The 26388-nt window shown below is 43.0% G+C and overlaps 1 protein-coding gene across 2 annotated transcripts in view; it reads left to right on the top strand.

The window, feature by feature from the left end:
* LOC120538716 (myotonin-protein kinase) overlaps window positions 1-26388 on the top strand; it is a 192200-nt gene that overhangs the window by 139326 nt on the left and 26486 nt on the right. The window contains exons 7-11 of one of the 2 annotated variants that reach the window (XM_039768126.1): window positions 10684-10884; window positions 11002-11250; window positions 15304-15383; window positions 24245-24338; window positions 24591-24724. In XM_039768126.1, coding sequence (XP_039624060.1) covers window positions 10684-10884; window positions 11002-11250; window positions 15304-15383; window positions 24245-24338; window positions 24591-24724 — 758 coding nt within the window. The remainder of the gene's footprint in view (window positions 1-10683; window positions 10885-11001; window positions 11251-15303; window positions 15384-24244; window positions 24339-24590; window positions 24725-26388) is intronic. The other variant, XM_039768127.1, reaches the window with a different exon arrangement.

Here is a 26388-nt window from a genome sequence, read left to right as displayed (position 1 = left end):
GGAGAGTTTCTATGTGCTTTGATCACTTTTGTTTTAGGGGAGCCACTGTGTCCAGAGCATCTCTCAAGGTCACATTATAATGTGATATTAGCTGATCTAAATTGTTTTCCACGTTTACATTTGATGTTAACTGATCTAAATGGTTTTCCACAATTACACTCGACTTACTCAAGGTATCTATAAATTTTGAAGCAGAATTACAATCTAGATGTCGCACTGTCTTTGTTTTAATCTGCGAGTGCTGGCATGGGCAGAACTAAATCAAACGTAATTAAGAAGTGATCGGAAATAACTACATTTAATGGAGTAATATTTAAATTTTGAATTTCAACTTTGTAAGTTATAATTAAATCTAATGTATGGTTATGATTATGAGTTGGACCTTTGACAATGTGACAAAATCCTACTGAATTTAACAAATAAGTAAAACATTAGCTAAAAGTGTCAGTTTCCACATCAATGTGTACATTAAAATCCCCCATCAGAACTACGTGATCATAATTTATAGCCAAATCAGACAGAAGGTTGCTAAATTCAGTCATGAACAATGAATATGGCCCTGGTGGTCTGTAGACTAGCACTATAATTGTGTTGGAATCTGTTTTAATATTTAAAATTAATGCCTCAAAGGATGTAAAGTTGCCTAAATTTTTAGGAGTGATTTGCAATTTGTTACAATTTGTTACATTTGTTCTCATCTGTCCATCACCACTGCAAAAAGGAAAGGGCTCAGAGCCCATCCTTGATGTAATCCCACTCTCACCTGTGGGCTGTCATTCCTACCACACACCTCACCGCAGTCACACTGTCCTCACACATATCCTGCACCACCCTCACATACTTTTCTGCTACTCCCGACTTCCTCACACAGTACCGTAACTCCTCTCTTGATATCCTGTCATACGCTTTCTCTAAGTGAACAAACACACAATGCAATTTCCCCTGACCTTCTCTGTAGTTCTCCATCAACACTCCTAAAGTATGTTCATCTCTATTATTAAGAAATGTAATACCGGTTTGTTGATACCAGGATGGCACAGTAGCACAATGATTCGCACTACTGTTTCATGGATCCAGTGTTCAGGTTTTGGATTCTGCATCTGCTCTGTGGAGTCGGCATGTTTTTCCCCAGTGATGGTCTGATTTCATGCACATGTTGCTCCTCAGTCAGTTCATTAAGTGCAATTGATAACTCCAGAGAGTGGCAGCATGTTGCGTGATGAGCAGCACATGCAAGTAAAAATTTCACTGAACTCTGTACACTTGACAGTAAAGACCCACAGCTATAAACCCGTTAACCCGGTCTTTAGAAAGCAACACTTCATTGCTTTGACGTGAAAGCTACAGAACCTTCAGATCTTAATTCAGTCTTACAAGAATAGCATTTAAAAAAGGAGTATTGCGACGGTATCAGTGCCGATGCACTCACGCTCAACGGATTAAAGAGCAAGTAACTGAGGGGGCAGGCCAAGGCCAGAATGTGTGGAAATCAAAAGCCGAGCTAATCATCTGAACCCAAAAACATTCAAACAAAAAATGTCCTAGAGCCTAACTAGATATCACGTCCCTAACCAAATCACCACACAGCAAAGACTTGTTTAATTAGAAATTATCGATAAACTCTGAGAGAATGAATGTTATGTTGCCATCTTAACACTTTGAACATTAAGCAGTGGCGTAGCTGGGAGGCGGAGGGGGCGGTCCGCCCCGGGCGGCACATTTTTGGTGGCGGCATTATTAGCCACAAGGCTCAGTACAATTCGTGTGTAAGCCGCAGGGATCGGAAAAATATCACTCATGTATGAAAAAAGTCAAATTCTCTGATTTTTAACCACAAATGCTTGAAAAATAATGTTCAGACTGTCCTGCATCATACACATCAGTTGAAATGTATGAGGCAATGACAAAAATAAACATAAACGTTACACGATAATAATTTCTAGGAAGATAAACAACTAATTTACAATTTATAATTTTGTTTCGTTATTAATCCAAATGCATTCTTGCTCTGCACAGAAAACATCCCCACCTATTACTTTGGTTCTGGTTTTCGTAGAGTAATTATATTAAACTAATAATCAGAACACGGCTTATCAGTGCGTCTATACTATATTCTTGTCTAGTTGATGCTTATAAATGTATATAAAAAATTATTGCTGTTTCTTTATATATGAATAAATCGATGCAAAATGTATCTTAATTTTTCTCTATACGTCATTTTAATTTTCTCTTTAAATAGTTTAACATATTCAGATATGTTGGAGGGCAGCAAATTGAAGCCCCGCCCCACTCCGCCCCGAGCAGCACGAACTCGAGCTATGCCACTGGCGTTAAGGACGCGTTAAGTCGTGTTTCATTGAGTCTGTCATGGCAGAAAAGTGCCATCTAGTGGATAGACATGGAATTCTTTTTTTATATGCAACAGCTTGGGGAAAACAGTGCTATAAATCTGTAGTTAAGTCGTCATGAAAAAGCGGCTGATATTATGAAACAATTAGATTGCTGCAAGATGAATGTTTTGATGATAATGACAGTGACCAAGACTGTGGCAATCAATTGGATGATGTGAAACCTGTAGGCGCTGGGACTAATGCAGATGGCTGCCCTTCATCATGAGACGTCCGACTTGTCACGACTGTCAGGACAGAACTACATGGACATCCTGCCGCCAACTAGCAGATGTGTTGTGTGCAACAAGCATGGACAGCGCAAAGAAACGCATTATACAGGGTGCCCACAAAAACACTCTTCGATTTTAAATGGTTACAAAATCAAAACTTATTGGAATATTCTTTCACCTTTGAGGCTACAGTTCCTTCAACTCATCAAGTTTCAGATGGTATCTGTTGATTACATACACTCGATGTGCAGCCCACCTGTTACTCGGCAAACATCGATGCGATAATTGAGCTCAGACCAGACTCTCCGAAGCATATCCAGCGTGATCGTTTTTATAGCTTCAGTGATAACAACAACAACAACATTTATTTCTATAGCACATCTCTATATATAATCTTCATTTGGATCTTGATCTTTGTTTGTCCGCGAATGAATTAGAAGAAGAAGCACTAGATGGCAGTAGAGAGACAGCTAAAACATAGGCATTGCATTAAGAATCTCCTCCAGGCTTATACTACTGAAGACTGTAGTACGCCAGTCACACCTCAAAACACAGACATTCAAACTAAAGAAATTGTTGTGCTTTAAATTAACTAAAGAGATCTTCATTTAGATCTTGATCTTTGTTTGTCTGCGAATTCCACGCATGCGTAGACCACCTCCCAGTTTAGTACGTCGTTGTTACTCACGGATGTCAACAATGTGCCGGAATAACGAAAGGGGTGGTGGACAGTGTTACGCTGGTTAGCTCCTGAGGCCAGGTTAGAGAATGAGATAAAAGGTACGTGCCTACGTAACATATGAATGAAAGAAAGACAGTGGGTAAAATGAATGACAACGTAACAGCACGTTCTGGAAATTATTATTGTTACGTTGTAGCCGGCGAGTGCTGCGCGTCTCACAGTTGTACCGTGGCTTGCTCACATGTCAGTGAAGTGATCTCTATTTATGCTTTAAAGAGCCTGGATACCTATGTGTCCCCCTTTTATAACCATTGCTCCGTGTATATTGACTTACTCTTTGGATTGCCACAAAGCAACCTGCGAGATTGGAGAAAGGTTGAGAAGACATCGTGAGAGGAAACAACAGCATCGTGAAAACGAGACGGACTGTGAACGGACAGAAGCTGAAATGCTCCTACACCACCACATAATTACTATTCGGACAGTGATTCCGAGTGGGCCGTTCCTATCGAATCAATGTCCAAGGGTTTTCTTTTGTAATTTTGTTTCCCTTATAAAAAATCATAATGCTGTGCGACGAAGGGCCCAGTTCACGACTGGCATCCGTGTTTAAACAGGGAGCCCTTCACAGACAACTTTAACACGTGCAACGTAGTTGGGCGCACATGGCTAGTTTTCATATAAATGATGAGCTCAGAGTGCTTTACATGATGAAGAAAGAGAAAAAAATACAAAATAAATAAAAATTAGAATGAGGGAACACTAATTAACATAGAATAAAAGTAAGGTCCGATGGCCTGGGAGGACAGAAAAAACAAAAAAAAAACTCCAGACGGCTGGAGAAAAAAAAAAATCTGCAAGGGGTCCGAGGCCACGAGACCACCCAGCCCCCTCTAGGCATTCTACCTCACATCAATGACCTCAATCAGTCTTCATTGTATTTAGGGCTCACATAGAAGGACTTGATGATGACGGTCATGTGGACTTCTGGCCTTTAATCCATCATTGAAGGGACATCACGGTGCTTTGATCAGGTGGTGGTGGCGCAGACCACCATCTCAGAAAACCAGAAAAAGAACAGAAGAGAGAGTAGGGGTTAATATGGATTATGAAGCCACCATGAATTATAATGGTAATTAATTAAATATACAGAGCATTAGGATTAAACTAAAATGAAGTTATTAGAAGGCCATGTTCAAGTAATGTGTTTTCAGCAGTTTTTTAAAGTGCTCCACCGTATCAGCCTGGCGAATTCCTATCGGTCAGCTATTCCAGATTTTAGGTGCATAAGAGCAGAAGACCACCTGCCTCACCACTTCTTTTAAGTTTAGCTCTTGGAATTCTAAGCAGACACTCATCTAAAGATCTAAAGTTACGATTTGGAGTGTAAGGTGTCAGACATTCAGATTATTTAAGGCTTTGTAAACCATAAACAGCATTTTAAAGTCAATTCTAAATGACAGAGGTAACCAGTGTAGTGACATCAAAACTGGAGAAATGTGCTGGGATTTTCTTTTCCTACTTAAGATTCTAGCGGCTCCATTCTGCACTCGTTTCAATCGATTGATGTCTTTTTTGGGTGGTCCTGAGAGCAGAGCGTTACAGTAATCTAGTCAACTGAAAACAAAATCGTGGGTTAATTTCTCAGCATCTCGCAATGTTATAAGAGGTCTAACTTTTGCTATATTTCTTAAGTGGAAAAATGCTGTCCTAGTAATCTGATTAATATGTGATTTAAAATTAAATTCAGATCGGAGTCAATAGTTACCCATAAATTCCTTACCTCCGTTTTGAAGTGATACGTTCCTGCAGATCATCCATAGTTGCGGGTAGTGGAGGTGCGTACACTCTGTCTTTCACGTACCCCCTGTGAACCCGGCCCGGACACAGACAGGCGGACATGTTGTTATCAAACCACCACACGTTTATTTACACTATATACAATAATATGGTCACTAAGACCCCAGTCTATTGGTCACTCAGACCTCAGTCACGTGCACAAATACCCCAATCACACACAGTCCTGGCCACAATGCCTTTCTTCGGGCCGCCTCCACTCTCTTCTGCCTCGTCCTTCTTCCACCCGACTCTAGCCTCGAATGAATGGAGACGACCCCTTTTATATGGTTCCCGGATGAGCACCAGGTGTTCCCGGCATTCCTCCTCTGGCCATGCCCCAGAGTGGCGGAAGTGCCAGCTGTCCTCCGGGCGCTGTCCTAAATCTTCCCCCCAGCACTTCCGCCACACCAGGTCCCCAAGGCATTGGGGCACCTCCTGGCGGTGACCACGGGCCCCTACAGGGTGGAGCTTCCATGCCCTGTACCGGTGGCCCCCAGAGCAAACCGGAAGGCAACCCCCACGTGATCCAGGGTGGGCACAGACCCACATCCGGCCCCTCATGACGTCCCGGCCGGGTCATGGCCCCTGGCATCCCTGACACCCCCCAAAGGAAAAAGTCACAAACAGTAATGTCCGGTGATCTCGGGGCCACCTGAGGAACACCTTGTCCAGCGTGGCCAATTCATCTGTTTGGCAGGCGCTCATTGAGAAAATTACAGACAGCAAGATGCCAGTGCAGTGGTGCCCCATTTTTGTTGAACAGGTAGTCATCTACCTCAGTAAGTTGTGGAAAAGAAGAAATGTTTTGAGTTAAGGTATTTGCTGTCATCTTAATTATAAACTTATTCCAATAAGTTTTGATTTTGTAACCATTTAAAATCAAGGAGTGTTTTTGTGGGCACCCTGTATATCTGTGGCACATGTTCATCAAAGCCAGCACTTTGTGAGGTGCCATCATTCTAGGACTCTCATTAAAATGGCGACTTTTAATTATATTGATGGTCAAAATAAGGCAGTTAACAGTTGCTTTACATTTTTGACAGTCACTGTTGATAATAAAATTGCTTCTTTCTAAAACGTTTCTTTACATTTTTCACCAGTTTTGATTGAGTTCGTTATTGATCATAACATGCTGTCGCAGACCACCGGGGCCCTTACCCGGACCGACAGAGGGCAGTCCCCTTGGCTTCCAGCAAAAACCAGCGACTGTGTGCTGACGGACTGTTTAGGAGCCACAAAATGCAATAGTGGAGGCTGTAAGAGATGTGGCCAATGAACTAAGAAATATAAGGGCTGTACTGTGTGATATGGAACACAAATTAAATGAATAAATGCTGCATCGGATTACCTGTTTTTACATTCTGCTAATTACATTCAGACAAAGTTGCAACGCTGTCCAGTTTGGCTGATCATTTGGTGGGTCAGGGTCATCATAGTGCATCTCTTCAGGTCACGATTGTGTGCCACATCATGAATTACGCTACATGCCTGCACAATGCGACACACTTTCAGTGCACTACAGAGCAAGCAGCACATTGATGGGGTGGCAATGCTTTCTATTCAAATAATGTGGCAGACAACCGGGATGTCCCGACCATAGAAGGACCGGGGAGAGAGTATTTGAGTATTTTCAAGACCATTTCTCCCCCGGACTGGCAGAAGGCATCCCCCCTTTGGCTTCCAACGGGTCCGTGGGTCATGAGCATGGAAGCTCAACCCTGTTAGGGTCTGTGGCCACTGGACGCTTGCAGGGCCCAGTTTGGCAGCACCCGGAAGTGTGGCTGGATGAAGCTCATTGGGCACCTGGACTCCTAAAGGGAGCCAGTCACCGCCACACAATGGCCTGAATTGGGAGGAAGTGGATGAAGCTTGTGAAGGAGGAGTGGAGGCGGATGGACTGGTGACAAAGAAAGGACTGTGTTGGACTCGGTGAGCCTTCTGTCTTGGTGATTTGTGCACTGAACTGCAAATAAACTGTGTGTTGTGTGTGATAAAACGTGGGTCCTGCCAGTCTGTGTCGGGGTTCGCTTCACAATGCATAGACCTTTACTGCAGTGTTCTGGTAATTAAAGGTCCAGCGGTCAATGTGTTAAGCAGGCGTAACATATCACATGACTTCTAAGTCACATGACTAGCAATGGGTGGGCCACTAGCATGAAATGAAGGCCTCGTAATGTCAATGAAGTCAAAAAGAAATAAACCAGGGTGTGCAGAATACAGCTGCTAGCCTTCCTCTTAAACTCAGATGTTTTGAATGCCATCTTAAGTACACAATGGCACCGGTCCCACACATCCTGCAATGAACATGGCAGCAAACAGATAACATGGACACAGCCATTAACTGTCCCCTCAAGACAGAGCAGAATAGCTGAATAAGCAACAGAAGCAAACCAAAATATTTTAGAATTAATCCATAGATATGAAAAAAAAGAAACGGATCAGAAACAGTGGCCAACACCAAAGGGGAAAAGTAGGATTGATGAAGTCTTAACAGTGAAAACCTGAATAGCAAAACAAAACGTCCTAAGAAACTCGGCTTCTTGTGCCTGTGAGCGAAGACCAAGACAATGATTGTGGATTTCTGCAGGTCTAAGCCTATGAACATCTGAGGGGAGGACATTGACATGGTGCAGACTTATAAATGTCTAGGTGTCCACCTTGATGACAGACTGGGCTGGTGTGTGGACACAGATGCCATCTACAGGATGGGGCAGAGCAGGCTCTTCTACCTCAGAGGACTCAGATCATTCAATGTATGTAGCAGAATGTTGCCTTTATTCTATCAGACAGTCGTTGCAAGTCTCCTCTTATTTGTTGTCGTGTGTTGGGGAGACAGTAGGACAGATAAGAACATTAAGAGGCTGGACAAGCTGTTGAAGATGGCTGGCTCAGTGCTGGGCAGGACTGTGGACTCACTGGGAATTGTGGTGGAAAGTGTATGGGGAAGAAGGTACAGGCCATCCTTGACAATGGCAGTCACCATCTCCTCAGCATTTGGGTGGGTCAGAGAAGTAAAGGCAGCAGACACAATCTCTCACCGCACTGCAGAGCAGAACACTTTTGAGGTCATTCGTTCTGATTGTTGTGAGATTTTATAACACTGCTGTCACCACAAGTGATTCAGGACCTGCTCACCACCGTACCTTACAACACTGTAACAACTGACCCATCTGTACATTTTACTATTTATTTATTATATTTGTTCTTCTTGCTTTTATAATAATTTGCAATAGTTTTTACTGATGTGCTTGAGCTACTGGACAACTGAATTTCCCTGAGGGGATGAAAAAAGTATCTATCTATCTATCTATCTATCATATAGTGCCTTTCATATCTATCTATCTATCTATCATATAGTGCCTTTCATATCTATCAATCTATCTATCTGTCTATCATATAGTGCCTTTCGTATCTATCTATCTATCATATAGTGCCTTTCGTATCTATCAATCTATCATATAGTGCCTTTCGTATCTATCTATCTATCAATCTATCATATATTGTCTTTCCTATCTATCTATCTACCCTATCATATAGTGCCTTTCGTATCTATCTATCTATTTATCATATAATGCCTTTCGTATCTATCTATCATATAGTGCCTTTCATATCTATCAATCTATCATATAGTGTCTTTCCTATCTATCTATCTATCTACCCTATCATATAGTGCCTTTCATATCTATCAATCTATCATATAGTGTCTTTCCTATCTATCTATCTATCTACCCTATCATATAGTGCCTTTCACATCTATCAATCTATCATATAGTGCCTTTCATGTCTATCTATCATATAGTGCCCTTCCTATCTATCTATCTCTGAGGTGGGCTGTCTAAGCATGCAGTGACATGGCAGCTACCCCTGTTGGCGTTAATTCACCAGTGTTTTTCACAGTGTGTATGTGGTGTTTTCCGGAGACTTTGTTCACTGAATATTTTCCTGGACGTTCAACATGCAATTGTCTTAGACAAACATTTTTTTTTCCCTCAGCACCCCTTTACGCTTTCTGATGCCAGCGTGATATCACAAAGGTGTAGCCGCCATGCGCAGAACTTTAACATGTGCCTTCTGTTAAGCGCACTCCACCATGATCTGTTTCACACCTGTGTGATGTTACTGTCCAATCTGAACTCATTTGGCACCCTCTATGCATTAAACAAAAAAACCCACTTGCCGTATTTTCATTTAAGGGTTACATTAGCTGACTACAATGAGAATGTTAGGAGTACAGCCACCAAATCTATAGCTCTGATGCTCCGAGCTCACTCACTCACTCACTCAAATGCATGCATAACTGGCCAGACGCCTCAGCTATGTACGAGTCAAAACAAACCTTTTTTGCTGTTGTTGTAATGGTTATTTTTGAATATTTGTTAATCAAATCTCTAAATAAACGGTAACACTGATTTTGCTGTTTGCTCCAAGAGTTCTTTGAGCCTTTTCCTCTTCCCTAGAACACTTTTTTTTTTTAATACGATAAGCCTACCTGTTATTGTTGGACGTATGAAGTTTGGAAGCCTGCTTCTAGATTTTGGGGACAGGCTGCCCTTCACAGTAGGCCTCTGTGGACCTTTGAGGCCTACATCTGGAGGTAAAGCCTCAACTTTGAGTTTTGAAAGCCCAGCAGATCATGACGGTGTGGCGCTGCATGGTGGCCCAACAGTTATTGTTATTGTCTCATGGATCTCATTGTTATGTTTCAGCCAAGGTCTCTCCCCTTTTTTTGTTTATTGTATTCTTTTGTTTATGTTGATATTGTTACTTATGTTAATTATTTGCATCATGTGATTTTATTACTGTTGTGTATTATTTTTGCTCAGACTGTTATATTCCTTGTGTTTTATTGATGGTTCCTCAAGAGGTGGGGCCACCTTTAGTCCTATAAAGAATTAGGAAAACCCACAGTCCCTTGCGGTTCATTGTATTCACTGGGGTTATTGAGATTATTTATTCTACTCTTTGCTCTGTATTTTTATTTATGGATATTTTTATTGGACTTGTTTTCCACTGGATTTAGAAGGTCAGCTCCTTCTGTGTATTTTGTGCTCCATGGAGCTTTTGATAAGATCATTTTTGTGTAATACATATTATTTATAGAGAATCTGGATCTGCCCTTTATCTTTTTACGAGCTGATGTGTTACTGTTTTTGGGACTCTGTGCTGAAGTACTCTCATGTTCATGACATACTGGGTTTCTTCTTTTAGAGTTTCTCACATTTCCCTTCTGTCCATGTGAGGTTCCTGATGTATTCCCAAAGACCTGTGGGTTGGGTTAACTTGTCGATTTTAAATTAGCCCAGTGACAGCGTGTCCTGCAGTGATGTTAGATCCTGGGCTGATTCCCAGCTTGCACCCAATGCTTTAGCCCCTCAACAACAAATTAAAATAAGCAGACTGAAGAATGTCTCCTCATGTTACATTACCTGAAATGATTTGTTCCCGTTTTCATTTTAAAGTCCTCACAAAGCAGACGCAAACAGCTCTTCATCATTTTAATCTTATAATGAGCAGCACCTTAACCTTGTATTGTCTCTGGCAGGTGTGCTCTTCGATTGCAGTGGGAACCCCAGACTACCTTTCCCCAGAAATCCTACAGGCCGTGGAGGACAGTAGCCAGTGCTACGGCCCCGAGTGTGACTGGTGGTCAATGGGCATCTGCTCCTTCGAGATGTTCTTTGGTCAGGCACCCTTTTATGCCGACTCCATCACGGAAACATATGCCAAGATCATCAGCTTCCGGGTAAGTCTATGATCATTCAGACAGCATCAGCCTGTAAGCAGCTTCAGCAACATTCCAGTATTCTAGCATGCACAGGAACATTCAATTCAACAAGCCCCTCTTTCTGTTTTCCCACAGGAGCACTTTGAGTTTCCTAGGGGCTTCCCCGAAGTCTCAGAAGAGGCCCGAGACCTGATCTCAGGGCTGATCAGTGAACGTGAGCAGAGGATGGGGAGGAATGGGATTGAAGACTTCCAGAACCATTCCTTCTTCACTGGCATCGACTGGGAAAATCTGCATCACTGCCAGCCACCATTTCAGCCAGAGGTGGCCAACTCCACGGACACATCCAACTTTGACGTTGTGGAGGACAGCCTCAGCGAACAGGTGAGAAAGGTCTAAGCAGGACTTAACTGGTCAAGTGGGTGACATCACGGGGGAGTGTAGTGTGATATCATAGTGCCGCACCTATTTAAGATGGTGGTCTATGCTGCTGGTAGTGTACAACATCAATGTCTGCCGGTCTGCATTAGATATTGATATGGAGACAAATCCGTCTGTCTTTTTATCATATAATGAGTTAGCTATGTGTGCATGTACAGTATTTGTGTGTATGTTTCCATCACTCCTTACTCTATCTATCTATTATAAGGTGCCTTTCATCTATCTATCTATCTATCTATTATGAGGTACCTTTCATCCATCTATCTATTATATAGTGCCTTTCATCAATCTATCTATCTATCATGAGGTACCTTTCATCCATCTATCTATAATATAGTGTCTTTCATCTATCTATCTATCTATCTATCTATCTATCTATCTATCTATCTATCTATCTATCTATTATAAGGTGTCTTTCATCCATCTATCTATCTGTCTATCTATCTATTATAAGGTGCCTTTCATCTACCTATCTTTCAGTCTATCTATTATAAGCTGCCTTTCACCTACCTATCTATCTATTATATAGTGCCTTTCATCAATCTATCTATCTATCTTTTTATATAGTGCCTTTCCTCCCTGTCTGTTTATCTATTTATTTTTGTACCTTTCTTTTTTATCTACCATATAACATTTACAAAAAGATGATTTTTTTTCCTGAAAATCAGCGGAATACTCTTCTAAATCTTTGTTAGAAAGAAAAGCAGAAGAAGGTATGTAGTTGTTCTTAATGATTCCAGTATTTTTATGTCAGTTATAAATTTTCAAGAACCAGATTCTTGGCTAAGCATTCCCATTTAATTGTGCTGTAAATTACGAGTCCTTAAACGTCCTTCTTGGTTTGTCTCCAATGATGTTTGCTTCGGTGCTGTAACAGTTTAACAGAAAGTCCTTGGAGGACAGCATTTCAGGGCAGGAGTGAGCCATTTGTCCTCTCATTGTCCCGGTGTGGTGAGTTCACAGTGGACATCTGATAAATTAAACTGCACAGGATCAGGTTCTCTGGCCCAGGGGTGACAGCACTGACACTCTGGAGTCGCACCCGTGTCTACATTGTGACGCTCAGTGTGTGTATCTGATCTGTTGGTCCTTATGTCCTGTTTCTTCCATCAGTCTGATGACTTCAAAGTTTGCCTGCGATTATAAAACGCAGAGGAGATCAAACAATGAGCTGGCAGAATGCAGTGTTACTTGAATTTAGATGTCAGACAGAGAAACATGATGAGAAGAAAAAATTCTTGAATTCAGTTCACATTTCTTACTGCAGGGTCAGTGAAGGTGCCTTGTAAATTTACGGACCAAACGTAATGGATGTGAAGCAGAAAGTCGAAGTGAGCTTTGACTCTGAGGTACCAAATGTGAGGACTTTCCACAAAATGGACCTGCAGAAACTAAAGTGCCCAACACAAAGAGGCCCAACTTCTCATAATGGACCACCTCAGGCCCACTGTCATCACCAGCGTGTCTCATGTTCTGAAGACCGAGAGTGCTGACCTCGATCTCGCCACATTGTTCATTTTAACTTTATGACAGGACAGGAAATCATAACTTGCATTTCTAAGATGAAGTCCCCTCCAAACCACCGAGAAGCTCGACTGCAGCACCCACTCTTGACTCTGCCGAGACGTCTTTACTGACTGAGAGAGCCCCTCATGCACCAAAGTTGTCACTCATCAGACCGTCATTGAAAAAAAACAAAACAGATATGCATAACAAACACGGACTTGCTGTATTTCACATGGAACTTTTCTTTGTACAAAAATTTGAAAAAGTATCTGCCATGAAGCTTCAGTCTCATTTTATTCTCTCGAATAAACATTCTGGTTGATTTTGCGACTTCTCTCATCACGCTAAGTATCAGAGTTCACTTGTGGTATCGATTTATTGGAGCAGATCTGAGAGGGGAATTGTGGGCCGAGGGGAGGGTGGAGGCGGGGCCACAGGAGTAGGGAGGGGGCGGGACCCTCCTCACTCACACGCCAGCCTCCGTTTGAGTCACTGTACCTCTCGCCACGTGTTGGAGCGCACCTTGCCTCTGCATAGCTAGCAATACCTGTTTGTTTAGCAGACATTATCATCTGGAGACTGCTGAGGAGTAACGTTTGATGTTTTTGAGAGGGAGATCAGAGCTACGTGTGTTTCACAGGGTAGCTACTGATTGGCAGAGATATCACGCCCATCAGTGCTGAACACGATCAGACGCAGTGCCCACATTTGATGTTCGAGTGTACCAACCACCCGCTTGGCCAGAATGACATTTGTTTTATTGATTTTTAAGTTTGTCTCGTTTCACTTCTACATGGGTGGAGCCGCTGGGGACGGCTACTTTAGTATATTTAGGAATACAACTGGAATGGAGCTACGAGAAAACCAAATTAAAATAACGGGTTTTTAGCAGTTTCAGCCTGGCGTATTACAGATTTTGGCCGCCATGTCTTAAAGCTTATTCTGCATTAACACACAGGCATTGCTTCAAAGCAGACAACGTTCTAAATGTACGAATTATCTAAGAATTATTTTCGGAGAATATCACTTGCTTTTTGTGGTGGGGTATTTCATATCAGAGATCAGTTTTGGTTGTGAGTTTTCACTTTTGATAACTTTTAAATTGAACTACCTGTTTATTATCGAGTGACCCCCTCCCCCCCCACGTTTCTGTTATTGGACGCCACTGTGTTGATGGTCCCGTTGTCACAACGTGGCTCAGAGTTGCTAGGGGGTGTGGTCCTGTGAGTCACACCGTATGACATTTACTTTGCTGAGAAAGAAGACGAAAGAAGTGACTTCTGATTATGTTGCAGATAGTGAAAGGAGTTAGGGTTAGGGTTAGGGTTGAAGTTAACAGAGAGGGGACATCGAAGTATTGTAGGCCTTCTTAGCGGGATATTCATGTATGCATTGTGAAGAAACAACAAGAAAACCACAGCAAAAGCTGGGGAATCCACTACATATACTCTGAGAAACACACACAATGAGAGAGAGCAGTCACATAACTACTAATACACTAACAAAATGAAACCTTGGGCTTATATGGGAGGGAAACAGGAAGAGGTGAGATCTCAGGCGGAAGTGAGCTCTTCAGGAGGGCGTGGGAAAGAGGCAGAAGTAGGTGGAGTCTTAACTGGCCTTTCCTTCCGGGGGTCTGTGTTAATGCCGTTCATCCCCCCAGCTCTCTGTACGTTACTTCCCGTTAAGCCATTAGACTGCCTACCCAGCACACATGGGTGACAGCATTTATTAAGTATGTGTTTATGGTTATTATTGAAATAATTTTTTTCTTCAGCTTTAAAGTATAGGTTGACCATGCATATTTCTTAATCCGACAATTTATTCTGAATATTTCAAGATTACTTTTACTGTAAGTTATTTGTGCTTCCTGGATAATAGTTCACACGCCACCTCAGAGGCTAAGCGCTGTCCCTTAGTGTGTGTCTCAGAATGAAACCTCAGAGGCTCGGCAGCTTAACTTAACATGTGTCACGTGAAATTCGAAATGCAATTGTGAAGAGAATGCCCACCATTTGTGAATATTCAGACTGACAACCTCAGTCGCTGTGCGCCTACATGGAAAAAGTGCTTCACTTTGTGAAGAGAAAACCAGTAAGAATAGTTGGGGCGCCAGCCAGGCTACCCCATTATAATTGTAGCCTTTACCAGAAACAATGAATGAAACAAAAGTGTTGAAAACGATGAGCCGCTCTTGGGTTCTTACTGAGCGGGATCTGCTTCTTCTCCTGTGTCCTCTGAGTTGGGCGCCTCATCTGGGGCTTGTGCCAGCCTGGCACCCAATGCTGCCTGGGTAAGAAACTGAGACCATGAACTGAATGAATCATTTTAGGATGGATGAATGGATGCTCGTTATCTACCAGTTTCATTTTTTATTAGCCTTTTGATTTTTAAAATGTATATTTTATCATTTGATACCAAGTCCCGCTCTGATTTGAATTATTCTCTTTTATTTGTATATTTATTCTCTTTTTATTGTTGTTTGCACAGGAGATCTTCTCTGAGATGCTAGAAGACACACCTCTGGGGATTCATCTGGCGTTTGTGGGCTACTCCTACACGGCTACCAGGTAATAGTAATAGGACGTGTTACTTTATAGCGCCTTTCCTGTACTCAAAGTGTTTCATAAATACTGAAAGGGAAAATAGGAACCCGCCAGCCCACCTGATCTGTTTAGAGATGATACCCGTGGGCCCGGCCTATTTTCTTTTATTCTTTCCCCATTATTTAAAGATTTGCACAACGGTCAACAGCAACACAGCTACCTCACAGTCAGTCCTAGGGACTTGGGTTCAAATCTTGGCCTGGTGACTATGTGGAGTTTTCACGTTCTCCTTGTTTTCTGCTCCGATTTCCTTCCACATTCCAAAAAAAACCATGCAGGTTGGGTCAAATGGCAGCTGTAAGCTGGCCCAGTCTATGCACTGGTGGGCCCTGCAATAGAGTGGCACACCATCCAGGGTTGGCCCCTGCCTTCCTTTTGATGACTACAGTTGGGTTTCCTTTACCAATGCATTGAAAAACAAAAACAGAAAATAGATAGGTGGCTTAAAGATTAGCAGTTCATAGGACTTGGGGTCACATCTCAGGGTGATCTCCTTCTTCATTATGTGAATTTCCCCTTGGGATTAATAAAGTATCTATCTATCTATCTATCATTGCACTTTGTCCAGATATTTAGGGGGTGTGCACGAGTGTCAGCTGTAGCCCCCTAATGAAACTCTTATGTCATACAGTAGAATGCAGGATTGGTGTTTTACCCTTTGATCCGCACTATGCAGGTACAATGGAACCTCGGGTCACGAACGTCTCTGACCACATACAGATCGGGTTACGACCAAAAACTTCGACAAACTTTTGCATCTGTTCACGACCACACACTCGGGTGATGAACAAGCCAGTTTCCCTTCCGGTTTGTACGCGTCGATGATTTCCGCACGTGTTCAGTCTCTCCCTGTGCATTCCCTGTGAAGCAAGCGAGCGAGCGAGAGAAAGAGAAAGAGTGCGAGTGTGCGCAGGTGAGAAGGCAGTTAAAGAATGCACAGGGCTTGTTTTTAAAGAGACTGCTTCGAGCATTGTTTTAATCTCGTTGTATTTAATGAAGACTTTTTTTTTTATTGAATTTTAACCTCTACTTCACTTCTGTTTTTATGGGATCATTTATTTATTGAAGGATTCTGAAAGCACTGCACTTTAATTTGGACTTTGTATTTGATTGTTGTTTTGTTGATTTTAATAAAAGCACTTTTTGCACCATCTGATTGCTCCATTGTAGTGTAGTCCACAGTGAGTGTCGAGCTCATCGGTAACATTAGCGACAGTGACGGGCTAAGGGGCTCCCGGAAGCGAGATGGGAGTATGCAGCGAACCCACATCTTCACAGACGTTACCTCAAAACTGTAATCTCCTGTCCACCCAGTTCCTCCTCACTTCCTTCACGCCAGAACTCGACTCATTCAAGGTTAGTTTTCTTGGTTGTTTATGGTTAGTTTTTGTATAAATTACAGATTTCTCAAATGTTCATTTTTTTCCCTGTGCTTAAAATTCATTAAAAAAAAAGTGTTTACAGCGAGCAGTTCATAAGGTTTTTTAAGGTTCTGTTTAAGGTTTTCTTAGTGTTATTCAATGTTTTTACATTTAGTTTACTATTACACTGTGTATTCTATGATATACTTAACTATATTTGTGCTTAAAAACTTAACATATATTTACATACAGTTCATACGGTCTGGAACGGATTAATTATATTTACATACAATCTTATGGGGGAAATTACTTAGGGTCACGACCAAATCGGGTTACTAGAGCTTTGGAATGAATTACGGTTCTGACCCGAGGTTCGAGTTTTTAAGCACAAATATAGTTAATTAAACCATAGAATGCACTGCATAATAGTAAACTAAATGTAAAAACATTGAATAACACTGAGAAAACCTTGAACAACAGAGAAAACTAACACTGCAATAGTTTGCGCTATAGCGCTACCAACCGCCGGCTAAAAGCACTTTTTAAATGAGTTTTAAGCACGGGAAAAAAATGAACATTTGAAAAAATCCGTAATTTAATAAACCACCAAGAAAAATAATGTTGCAACAATGCACGCTACGAACAGATCGCTGGAAACAGAAGTGAAAACAAAATCAAGCCCAGTGCGTTCTTTAACTGCCTTCCTACCTTAATGCGTCCATCTCTCTCTCGGCTGCCTCTGTGTGTCTGCATCTCGGGCTGCCTCTGTGTGTGTGTGTGTGTGTGTGTGCGCGCGCGTCTCTCTCGCACTGCCTGTGTGTGCGCGCCTCTCTGCACTGCCTGTGTGTGTGTGTGTGTGTCACAATCTCTTGCGCGCTGCTCTCTCTGGCGCTACCTCTGCCTGTGTGTGTGTGCGCGCCTCTCTCTCTCTCTCTTGCTCGCTCGCTCGCTGCACAGGAAATGCACAGGGAGAGACTGAACGTGTACAAACCGAAAGGGAAACTGGCTTGTTGGTATACCGAGTGTGTGGTCGTGAACCGAGGGAAAAGTTTGGCGAACGTTTTGGTCGCAAACCAAGTTATGCGTGTACCGAGACGCTCGTGAACCGAGGTTCCACTGTACTGAGATTTTTAAGACTCGGGTAAAAACCCACTTGTTTCTCCTCCCCCTTTAATGGTGGGTGATTCCGTTCGGGGGGAGTGGATAGATTTTCAATAGTTTTTACTAACTGTTTTATTATTTTATTTTATTAATGGTTTTATTATTATTATTTAGAGTAGCTTTGGTTGTTTTTAAATATGCTTTATAAATTAATTTGATTGATTGATTAATTGACCACCACTGATTTATCAAACTCCCAGATCCCAGTAAACCCTCGGTATGCACTCTGGTGCCCCCTACCTGTCATCTTCTTGCAGTGTCTGCTAGTCACCTGTCCTTGTCTCTACTGCATTCTAAAGCTGATATAAGAGTATCTACAGTGATCCCCCACCTATCGCGGAAGTTACGTTCCAGACCCATCAGCGATAGGTGAAAATCCGCGATATAGAAAGACCTCATAAACTTTAAACACATGTAAACTTATTAAAACACACTTTGTAAACACATATGATATGTGGATGTCAGGCTAAGGATATGAGTAACATCTCTCTATTATAAAAAAAAAATCTTGGAAGAGAGATCAGGGAGACAAGGCGTGATCTTCTCAGAAAACAATTTGACATCCCGCGAGGGACATAAGGAAAATAAGGAAAGTAATAATCAGCCCAGACGTCCCGCGAGAGACACCTTAACGTCCCACAAAATAAGGCAGTGAGACAGAAGGACAGCTGCTGTACAGGCTTTTAAAACAACACGCAGCTTGGCAGAAGCAGCACAACGCCAGTCGTTGATCTGTCCGCTTCCCCTTAGCGTGCGTTCAGCTCACCACCATCACAATGTGAGCAGGAGAGACACGAAGTGGCAGGAGTGCAGCACACCTCTAGGGGCCGGTTAAGTGAAGCGATCGAGACCAGATCATCTCAGAGAGACACTTTGATGACATGCAAGACTAGACATTACAACCTTAGGAAGCAAAACCTGTGAGATAGTTACCCCAGAATGCTAGCAGCAAAGACGCACAGTGGCAGAAGGACAGCTGCTGTACAGGCTTTTAAGTGATTGACGCAAAGCGCGACAAGCACAACACACAGCTGGCCAGCAGCAGCAGAAAGACAGCAGCTGAACCGATCGCATCTCTTTAGCGTGCGTTCAGACCCCCCATTCACAATGCGAGTAGCGTTATAAGTCCCGCGAGAAAGAGATGTAACCATGCTCAGGGCAGGAAATAAAGGACAAATATTGTTTTTACAAAAGTTTTAAAGTAAAAATGAAAATAATGCATATGTAACAAGTCCCATGAAAATAACAATCTCTATAAATTGTTTATCCGGTAAAGCAAACCCGGGGGTGGGCGAGCAAAGCAAGCAGTGGGCAGATCCCCCCAAGTGATAATAATAATAATAATAATAATAATAAAAAAATCTGCGATGTAGCGGGGACACGATAGCTGAACCGCGATATAGTGGGGGATCACTATATTTATACCCTCACCTAAAGGATTATTAGGACCACCATACTAATATGGTGTTTGACCCCCTTTCGCCTTCAGAACTGCCTTAATTCTACGTGGCATTGATTCAACAAGGTGCTGAAAGCATTCTTTAGAAATGTTGGCCCATATTGATAGGATAGCATCTTGCAGTTGATGGAGATTTGTGGGATGCACATCCAGGGAACAAGCTCCGTTCCACCACATCCCAAAGATGCTCTATTGGGTTGAGATCTGGTGACTGTGGGGCCATTTTAGTACAGTGAACTCATTGTCATGTTCAAGAAACCAATTTGAAATGATTCGAGCTTTGTGACATGGTGCATTATCCTGCTGGAAGTAGCCATCAGAGGATGGGTACATGGTGGTCATGAAGGGATGGACATGGTCAGAAACAATTCTCAGGTAGCCCGTGGCATTTAAACAATGCCCAATTGGCACTAAGGGGCCTAAAGTGTGCCAAGAAAACATCCCCCACACCATTACACCACCACCACCAGCCTGCACAGTGGTAACAAGGCATGATGGATCCATGTTCTCATTCTGTTTACACCAAATTCTGACACTACCATTTGAATGTCTCAACAGAAATCGAGACTCATCAGACCAGGCAACATTTTTCCAGTCTTCAACTGTCCAATTTTGGTGAGCTCGTGCAAATTGTAGCCTCTTTTTCCTATTTGTAGTGGAGATGAGTGGTACCCGGTGGGGTCTTCTGCTGTTGTAGCCCATCCGCCTCAAGGTTGTGCGTGTTGTGGCTTCACAAATGCTTTGCTGCATACCTCGGTTGTAACGAGTGGTTATTTCAGTCAAAGTTGCTCTTCTATCAGCTTGAATCAGTCGGCCCATTCATTCTCCTCTGACCTCTAGCATCAACAAGGCATTTTCGCCCCCACAGGACTGCCGCATACTGGATGTTTTTCCCTTTTCACACCATTCGTTGTAAACCCTAGAAATGGTTGTGCATGAAAATCCCAGTAACTGAGCAGATTGTGAAATACTCAGAGCGGCCCGTCTGGCACCAACAACCATGCCACGCTCCAAATTGCTTAAATCCCCTTTCTTTCCCATTCTGACATTCAGTTTGGAGTTCAGGAGATTGTCTTGACCAGGACCACACCGCTAAATGCATTGAAGCAACTGCCATGTGATTGGTTGATTAGATAATTGCATTAATGAGCAATTCAACAGGTGTTCCTAATAATCCTTTAGGTGAGTGTATATATATGACATATACAGGGTGGTCCAGATCTAATTATGCAAATTCAGATCGTCTGGATGATTTTGATTTATGCGGGGACAATTCCAGTTCGGCACAAAGACGATTCTTCATGTTGTCAGTTTTCGGGTGATTTTCAATGTAATAAACTTAATAAGTTATAACATAATGAAAATTGCATAATTAGATCTGGACCACCCTATAGATAGAGTGAAGAAAACACAGACACACAGATTAAGGGTTGGGGATTCCATCCCTGTATACTGTAAACCACAGTAAAAGGTTGAGAGAATTCCCAATAACGGTCAGGAGTGTAAAGAATGGTGGTGACACGGATGAATTTATGAGATGGGGAATGAAAGTAGGAATGCTGGGAGGATGACATGGAGGATCTTGGGACAGTGGTGACGTCGTCTGTAAGTGACCGGAGGGGAATTAATAATATGACAAATTCAAGGTGCCGTGGGTTTTTGTTGTTCAGCTTTCCTGTTAAATTAAAGAGGGAGGTGTTAACACATTGTCTTAGTCCCCCGTCTTGTGGTTTCACGTCACTCGTCGGGTTCTTTAGCTGCCCCCTAATCACTTGTGTGTGAGAATATATATGACAGCATGGGATCCTCAAAGCAACTTTCAAAAGATCTGAAAACAAAGATTGTTCAGTCTCATGGTTTAGGGGAAGGCTACAAAAAGTCATCTCAGAGGTTTAAACTGTCAGTTTCAACTGTGAGGAATGTAATCGGGAAATGGAAGGCCACAGGCACAGTTGCTGTTAAACCCAGCAGGTCTGGCAGGCCAAGAAAAATACAGGAGCGGCATATGAGCAGGATTGTGAGAATGGTTACAGACAACCCACAGATCACCTCCAAAGACCTGCAAGAACATCTGTGGATGGTGTATCTGTACATCGTTCTACAATTCAGCACAATTTGCACAAAGAATATCAGTATGGCAGGGTGATGAGAAAGTAGTCCTTTCTGCACTCACGCCACAAACAGAGTCGCTTGTTGTGTACAAATGCTCATTTAGACAAGCCAGATTCATGTTGGAACAAAGTGCTTTGGACTGATGAGACACAAATGGAGTTATTTGGTCATAACAAAAAGCGCTTTGCATGGCAGAAGAAGAACACCGCATTCCAAGAAAAACACCTGCTACCTGCTGTCAAATTTGATGGAGGTTCCATCATGCTGTGGGGCTGTGTGGCCAGTGCAGCGACTATGGCCCTCGAGGGTCAGATGAATTCAACCCAATATCAACAAGTTCTTCAGGATAACGTTCAAGCATCAGTCACAAAGTTGAAGTTACGCAGGGGTTGGATATTCCAACAAGACAATGACCCAAAACACAGTTGGAAATCTACAAAGGCATTCATGCAGAGGGAGAAGTACAATGTTCTGGAATGGCCGTCACAGTCCCCTGACTTGAATATCATCGAAAATCTATGGGATGATTTGAAGCAGGCTGTCCATTAAATTGAAGTGAACTGGAGAGACTTTGTATGAAGAATAGTCAGAAATACCTCCATCCAGAATCCAGACACTCCTCAAAGGCTATAGGAGGCGTCTAGACGCTGTTAGATTTTCAAAAGGAGGCTCAACTAAGTATTGATGTCATATCTCTGTTTTGGTGCCCAAATTAATGCACCTGTCTAATTTTGTTATGATGCATATTGCGTATTTTCTGTAAATCCAATAAATTTAATGTCACTGCCGAAATCCTACTGTTTCCATAAGGCATGTCGTATATTAAAAGGAAGTTGCTACTTTGGATTTTTGTTTATCATTGGCTGAGTTTTCAAAGAATTAAGAGGGGTTCCCAAACTTTTTCATATGACTTTTTCATATACAGTATTTCTGCTATAATAAAAAATATCTTGGGAGACGAGACTTTTTATCCTGCAACGAGATTTTTCTCAGACAGATTTAACCACGGAAATAAAAGACAAAGAGTAGATGACAAAGTAGAATGTCATAAAGAATACAAAAACGTTGGCACAATACACATGCAGAGTAGGTTGGACATAATGTAAGTACAAAAATTCAAAAGTCTCAAAAAAAGGATGGTAAAGATCGCTATAGCGCAAACAAATGGAAATTAATTCTCGGTGAAATAACGGAACAGTGAAAAGAGATCAAATATATGGACATGATATGACAGAAGTACAGTATGTAGTGTGAACGGAACCCGGGCACAGACAGGCAGACATGTTTTCCACCACCACAAAGTTCAAAGTGCACCACAAACCCCCAAAGTCCTGGCCACACAATGCCTTCTTCAGACCGCCTCCACACTCTCTTCTCCTGATTAGTCCTTCTTCCACCCGACTCCAGCCTCGAATGAAGGGAGGCGGCCCCTTTTATTATCACCCGGATGTGCTCCAGGAGGGTTCCAGCAATCTTCAACGGACACACCCCCGTGTGGCGGAAGTGCCGGCTGCATCCCTGGAAGCACTCTGGGTGTCCCTGCTCCTCTTCCCTCCAGCCCTTCCTGGTGTGGCGGAAGTGCTGAGGTCCAGGGCTCCAAAAGCATGGGGGCGCCCCCTGGCGGTGACCATGGGCCCCTACTGGGTGGAGCTTCAAAGCTCTGTACCTGTGGCCCCCAAAGGAACCAGGGCAGTCGCCCCCAGATGGTCTGGGGAAGGCGCAAGCCCTCCTCCGGTCCTCCTGGGCGTCCCGGCCGGGTCGCCACCCCAGCCACCTCTGACAGTAGATATTGTTTGGCTTTAAACTTTAAGTCGGAGACTTGTAGATCGTCTACTTCGTGTTGCCATCAGGGAAAAGTAGTGTTTCTTCCCAATGAAGAGGCGTATCTGTGAGAATTAAAGGATTGGTTGTTTGGTGAAAGTGAAATCCTGCGAGAGAAAATTTCAAGCCCCACAAGACAAGACTTTATGCAAAGAGATTTGGAAAAGTCCCGATCACATCTAAAACATTTACAACCACACACACGGTTCAATCAGTTCTCATCTGTGTGAATGCCATTGTCAGACACATTTCGTGTAGAGAGGAAGAAACGATATTCACTCACGGGCAGTTATACGTTGCGTTGTCACGATGTAATTCAAAACACGGAATCAAAATTCAATGCGATATTCACGAAAAGGTAAAAGCGAAAAGAGATCGAATATATGGACATAAGTGATATGACAGACGTATGTAGATATTGTTTGGCTTTAAACTTTAAGTCGGAGACTTGTAGATCGTCTAATTCACGTTGCCATCGGGGAAAAGTAATGTTGCCACCCAATGAAGAGGCGTATCTGCGAGAATTAAAAGTTTTGTTGTTTGCGAGCAGCAGAGACGTGAAGGCAGGGGGGTTGGCGAGCAAAGCCATAAACACACACACATTTAGGGCGGAGTGGTGGCTCTGAGGCTAAGGATCTGCGCTGGTATCCTGAAGGTTGCTGGTTCGAATCTCCATCACTACCAAAAGAGATCCTACTCTGCTGGGCCCTTCAGCAAAACCTTCAATTGCTCCAGGGGCGCTGTACAATGGCTGACCCTGCGCTCTGACCTCAAGGGGTATGCGAAAACGAACAAATTCCTAATACAAGAAATTGTATACGGCAAAATAAAGAACAAAACAAAAACCCATACAATATATATATTATCCTGCCTTTGTATGCGTCTACATTTATTCTGCTCCTTATTTTTAGGGACACGGACAGCATGGACTGCGGACAGAGCCTCGTGATTGAGATCGACAAAGAGCTGTCCAAGGAGAAGGACCTGCTGCTGCAGGAGGCACTGGTAATGACTCCTGCCTTCTCCTGTGTAACTAGCATGCCCCCTGGTGGCTAAGATGTGAGACTGGCATTCAGGCCTCAGGCTCTGCCAAGGCTCCGAAGAAAAAAAAAAAAAAGAAATATTTGATACCAATGTGGTTTGTCGGCCATTTTGGATGAAAGCCCCAGCCAAATATTTAACATTCAAAGAGCTATCCACCTCAGCGTAGATTTTGGGAGACGTCTTCATCTGCATTAAAGTATCTGATTCTTTCAGATCCAGACATGGCCGGTTTCAGGAAGTCAGCCAGCTGGGGACTCGGAAATGCTGGAGAGCCCCCTGCCTTTGGAGGAGAAAACTGCAGAGCCAGCCTGCTGCCCGACGCTAGTGGAGAGAAGCGAGTTGGAGCGGTAAGGACGTGCTGATGCCATTAGGGGGTCCTTACGTCACAGACATGGTGGAATGGCATGAAAACGTTTGTGACGCCCCTTCCAGGAGCTCCATTTGTGTGGTTTGTTATTTTATAATCAAAATCTGATTACATTCAAATCACTATGCAGCTGTGTCTGGGCACCCCCTGGCGGTGGCCACGGGCCTCAACAGGGATGAGCTGCCAAGCTCTGTCAGGGTGACTGCCCTCTCGTGGCCCAGGGGAGGTATTCTTCTTATCCTGGTCCTTCCATGTGCCCTTAGTTGTCCACCACAGCTTCTATATCTTGTTTCTTTCTTTACATTTGCTCACACTGTTGAACCGTTTGTCTATCCCACTGACAAACTGCAGAAGTGTCCTTCAGTCCAGGCTTGCTGCCATGAGCCTAATCCAAAACGAACACACTGACGTCAGTAACACACTGCATTATGGGTATAGCCTCATATTAACTACAGGGAGTGACAGGCTCCACCCTCATCTATAGCTAGGAAAGGAAATGATATTCAATTCAAATGAAGCAAACACTAATATGAGTTTAACTTAAGGCATTAACTTTCTAAGATCGGCGCTTACACACGTTAAGAGAAAAAGGTGACACCAGCAGAAAAAGTCTAACTTTCAAAGAAAATCTTTTGACGTTTAAATTATAAAAAAGAGAATTCAATAATAAATCCTCAGTCAGCGGGTGGCTGCCATCTTAATAGCCTGCTTACCCAGGGCTGGGCCGCTCTGCAGTTAGAGCCCATGCCGCCAATCTCAGGGCACAACACAGGACATGGCAGCAGTCCATTGCTGGGTGAACACAAACACACACATCAAGGGGCCGATTTAACGACACCAGTTCACCTAACCTGCATGTCTGTGGGCAGTGGGAGGAAACTGGAGCTCCTGGAGGAGACCCACGGGAAGAACATGCAAACTCCACACATTGAACACCCGGAGGAACAAACCTCAGTGTCCTTACTGCCAAGCAGCAGCTCTCCCACGACGCCACCATGATCAAGACTGAAGAGTTTTATTCGTCAAATGGCGCATTGTCCTGCTGTTAGAGGCCATCGGGAGATGGGCACACTGCGGTCATAAACAGCAACAACATTTATTTCTATAGCAGGTTTTCATATAAATGATGAGCTCAAAGTGCTTTACATGATGAAGAAGGAGAAAAAGACAAAATTAATAAGAAAATAGAATTAGGGAACACTAATTAACACAGAATAAAAGTAAGGGCCGATGGCCAGGGAGGACAGAAAAAACAAAAAAAAACTCCAGACGGCTGGAGAAAAAAATAAAATCTGCAGGGGGTCCGAGGCCATGAGACCACCCAGCCCCCTCTGGACATCCTACTTCACATCAATGACCTCAATCAGTCCTCATGGTATTCAGGGTTCACATAGAAGAACTTGATGATGACGGTCATGTGGACCTCTGACCTTCAATCTATCAATGTAGGGACATCACAGTGCTTTGATCAGGTGGTGGTGGCGCAGATCAACACCACAGAAAACCAGAAAAAGAGCAGAAGAGAGAGTAGGGGTTATTAGGGACTGTGGAGCCACCATGAATAGTAATGATAATCCAATGCATATACAGAGTATCAGGGTTACACTAAAATGAAGCTATGAGAAAGCCATGTTACAATAACGG

The sequence above is a fragment of the Polypterus senegalus genome, chromosome 11 (assembly GCF_016835505.1).
Source record: "Polypterus senegalus isolate Bchr_013 chromosome 11, ASM1683550v1, whole genome shotgun sequence".
NCBI lineage: Eukaryota > Metazoa > Chordata > Cladistia > Polypteriformes > Polypteridae > Polypterus > Polypterus senegalus.
This window is presented reverse-complemented; position numbering and strand designations above follow the sequence as displayed.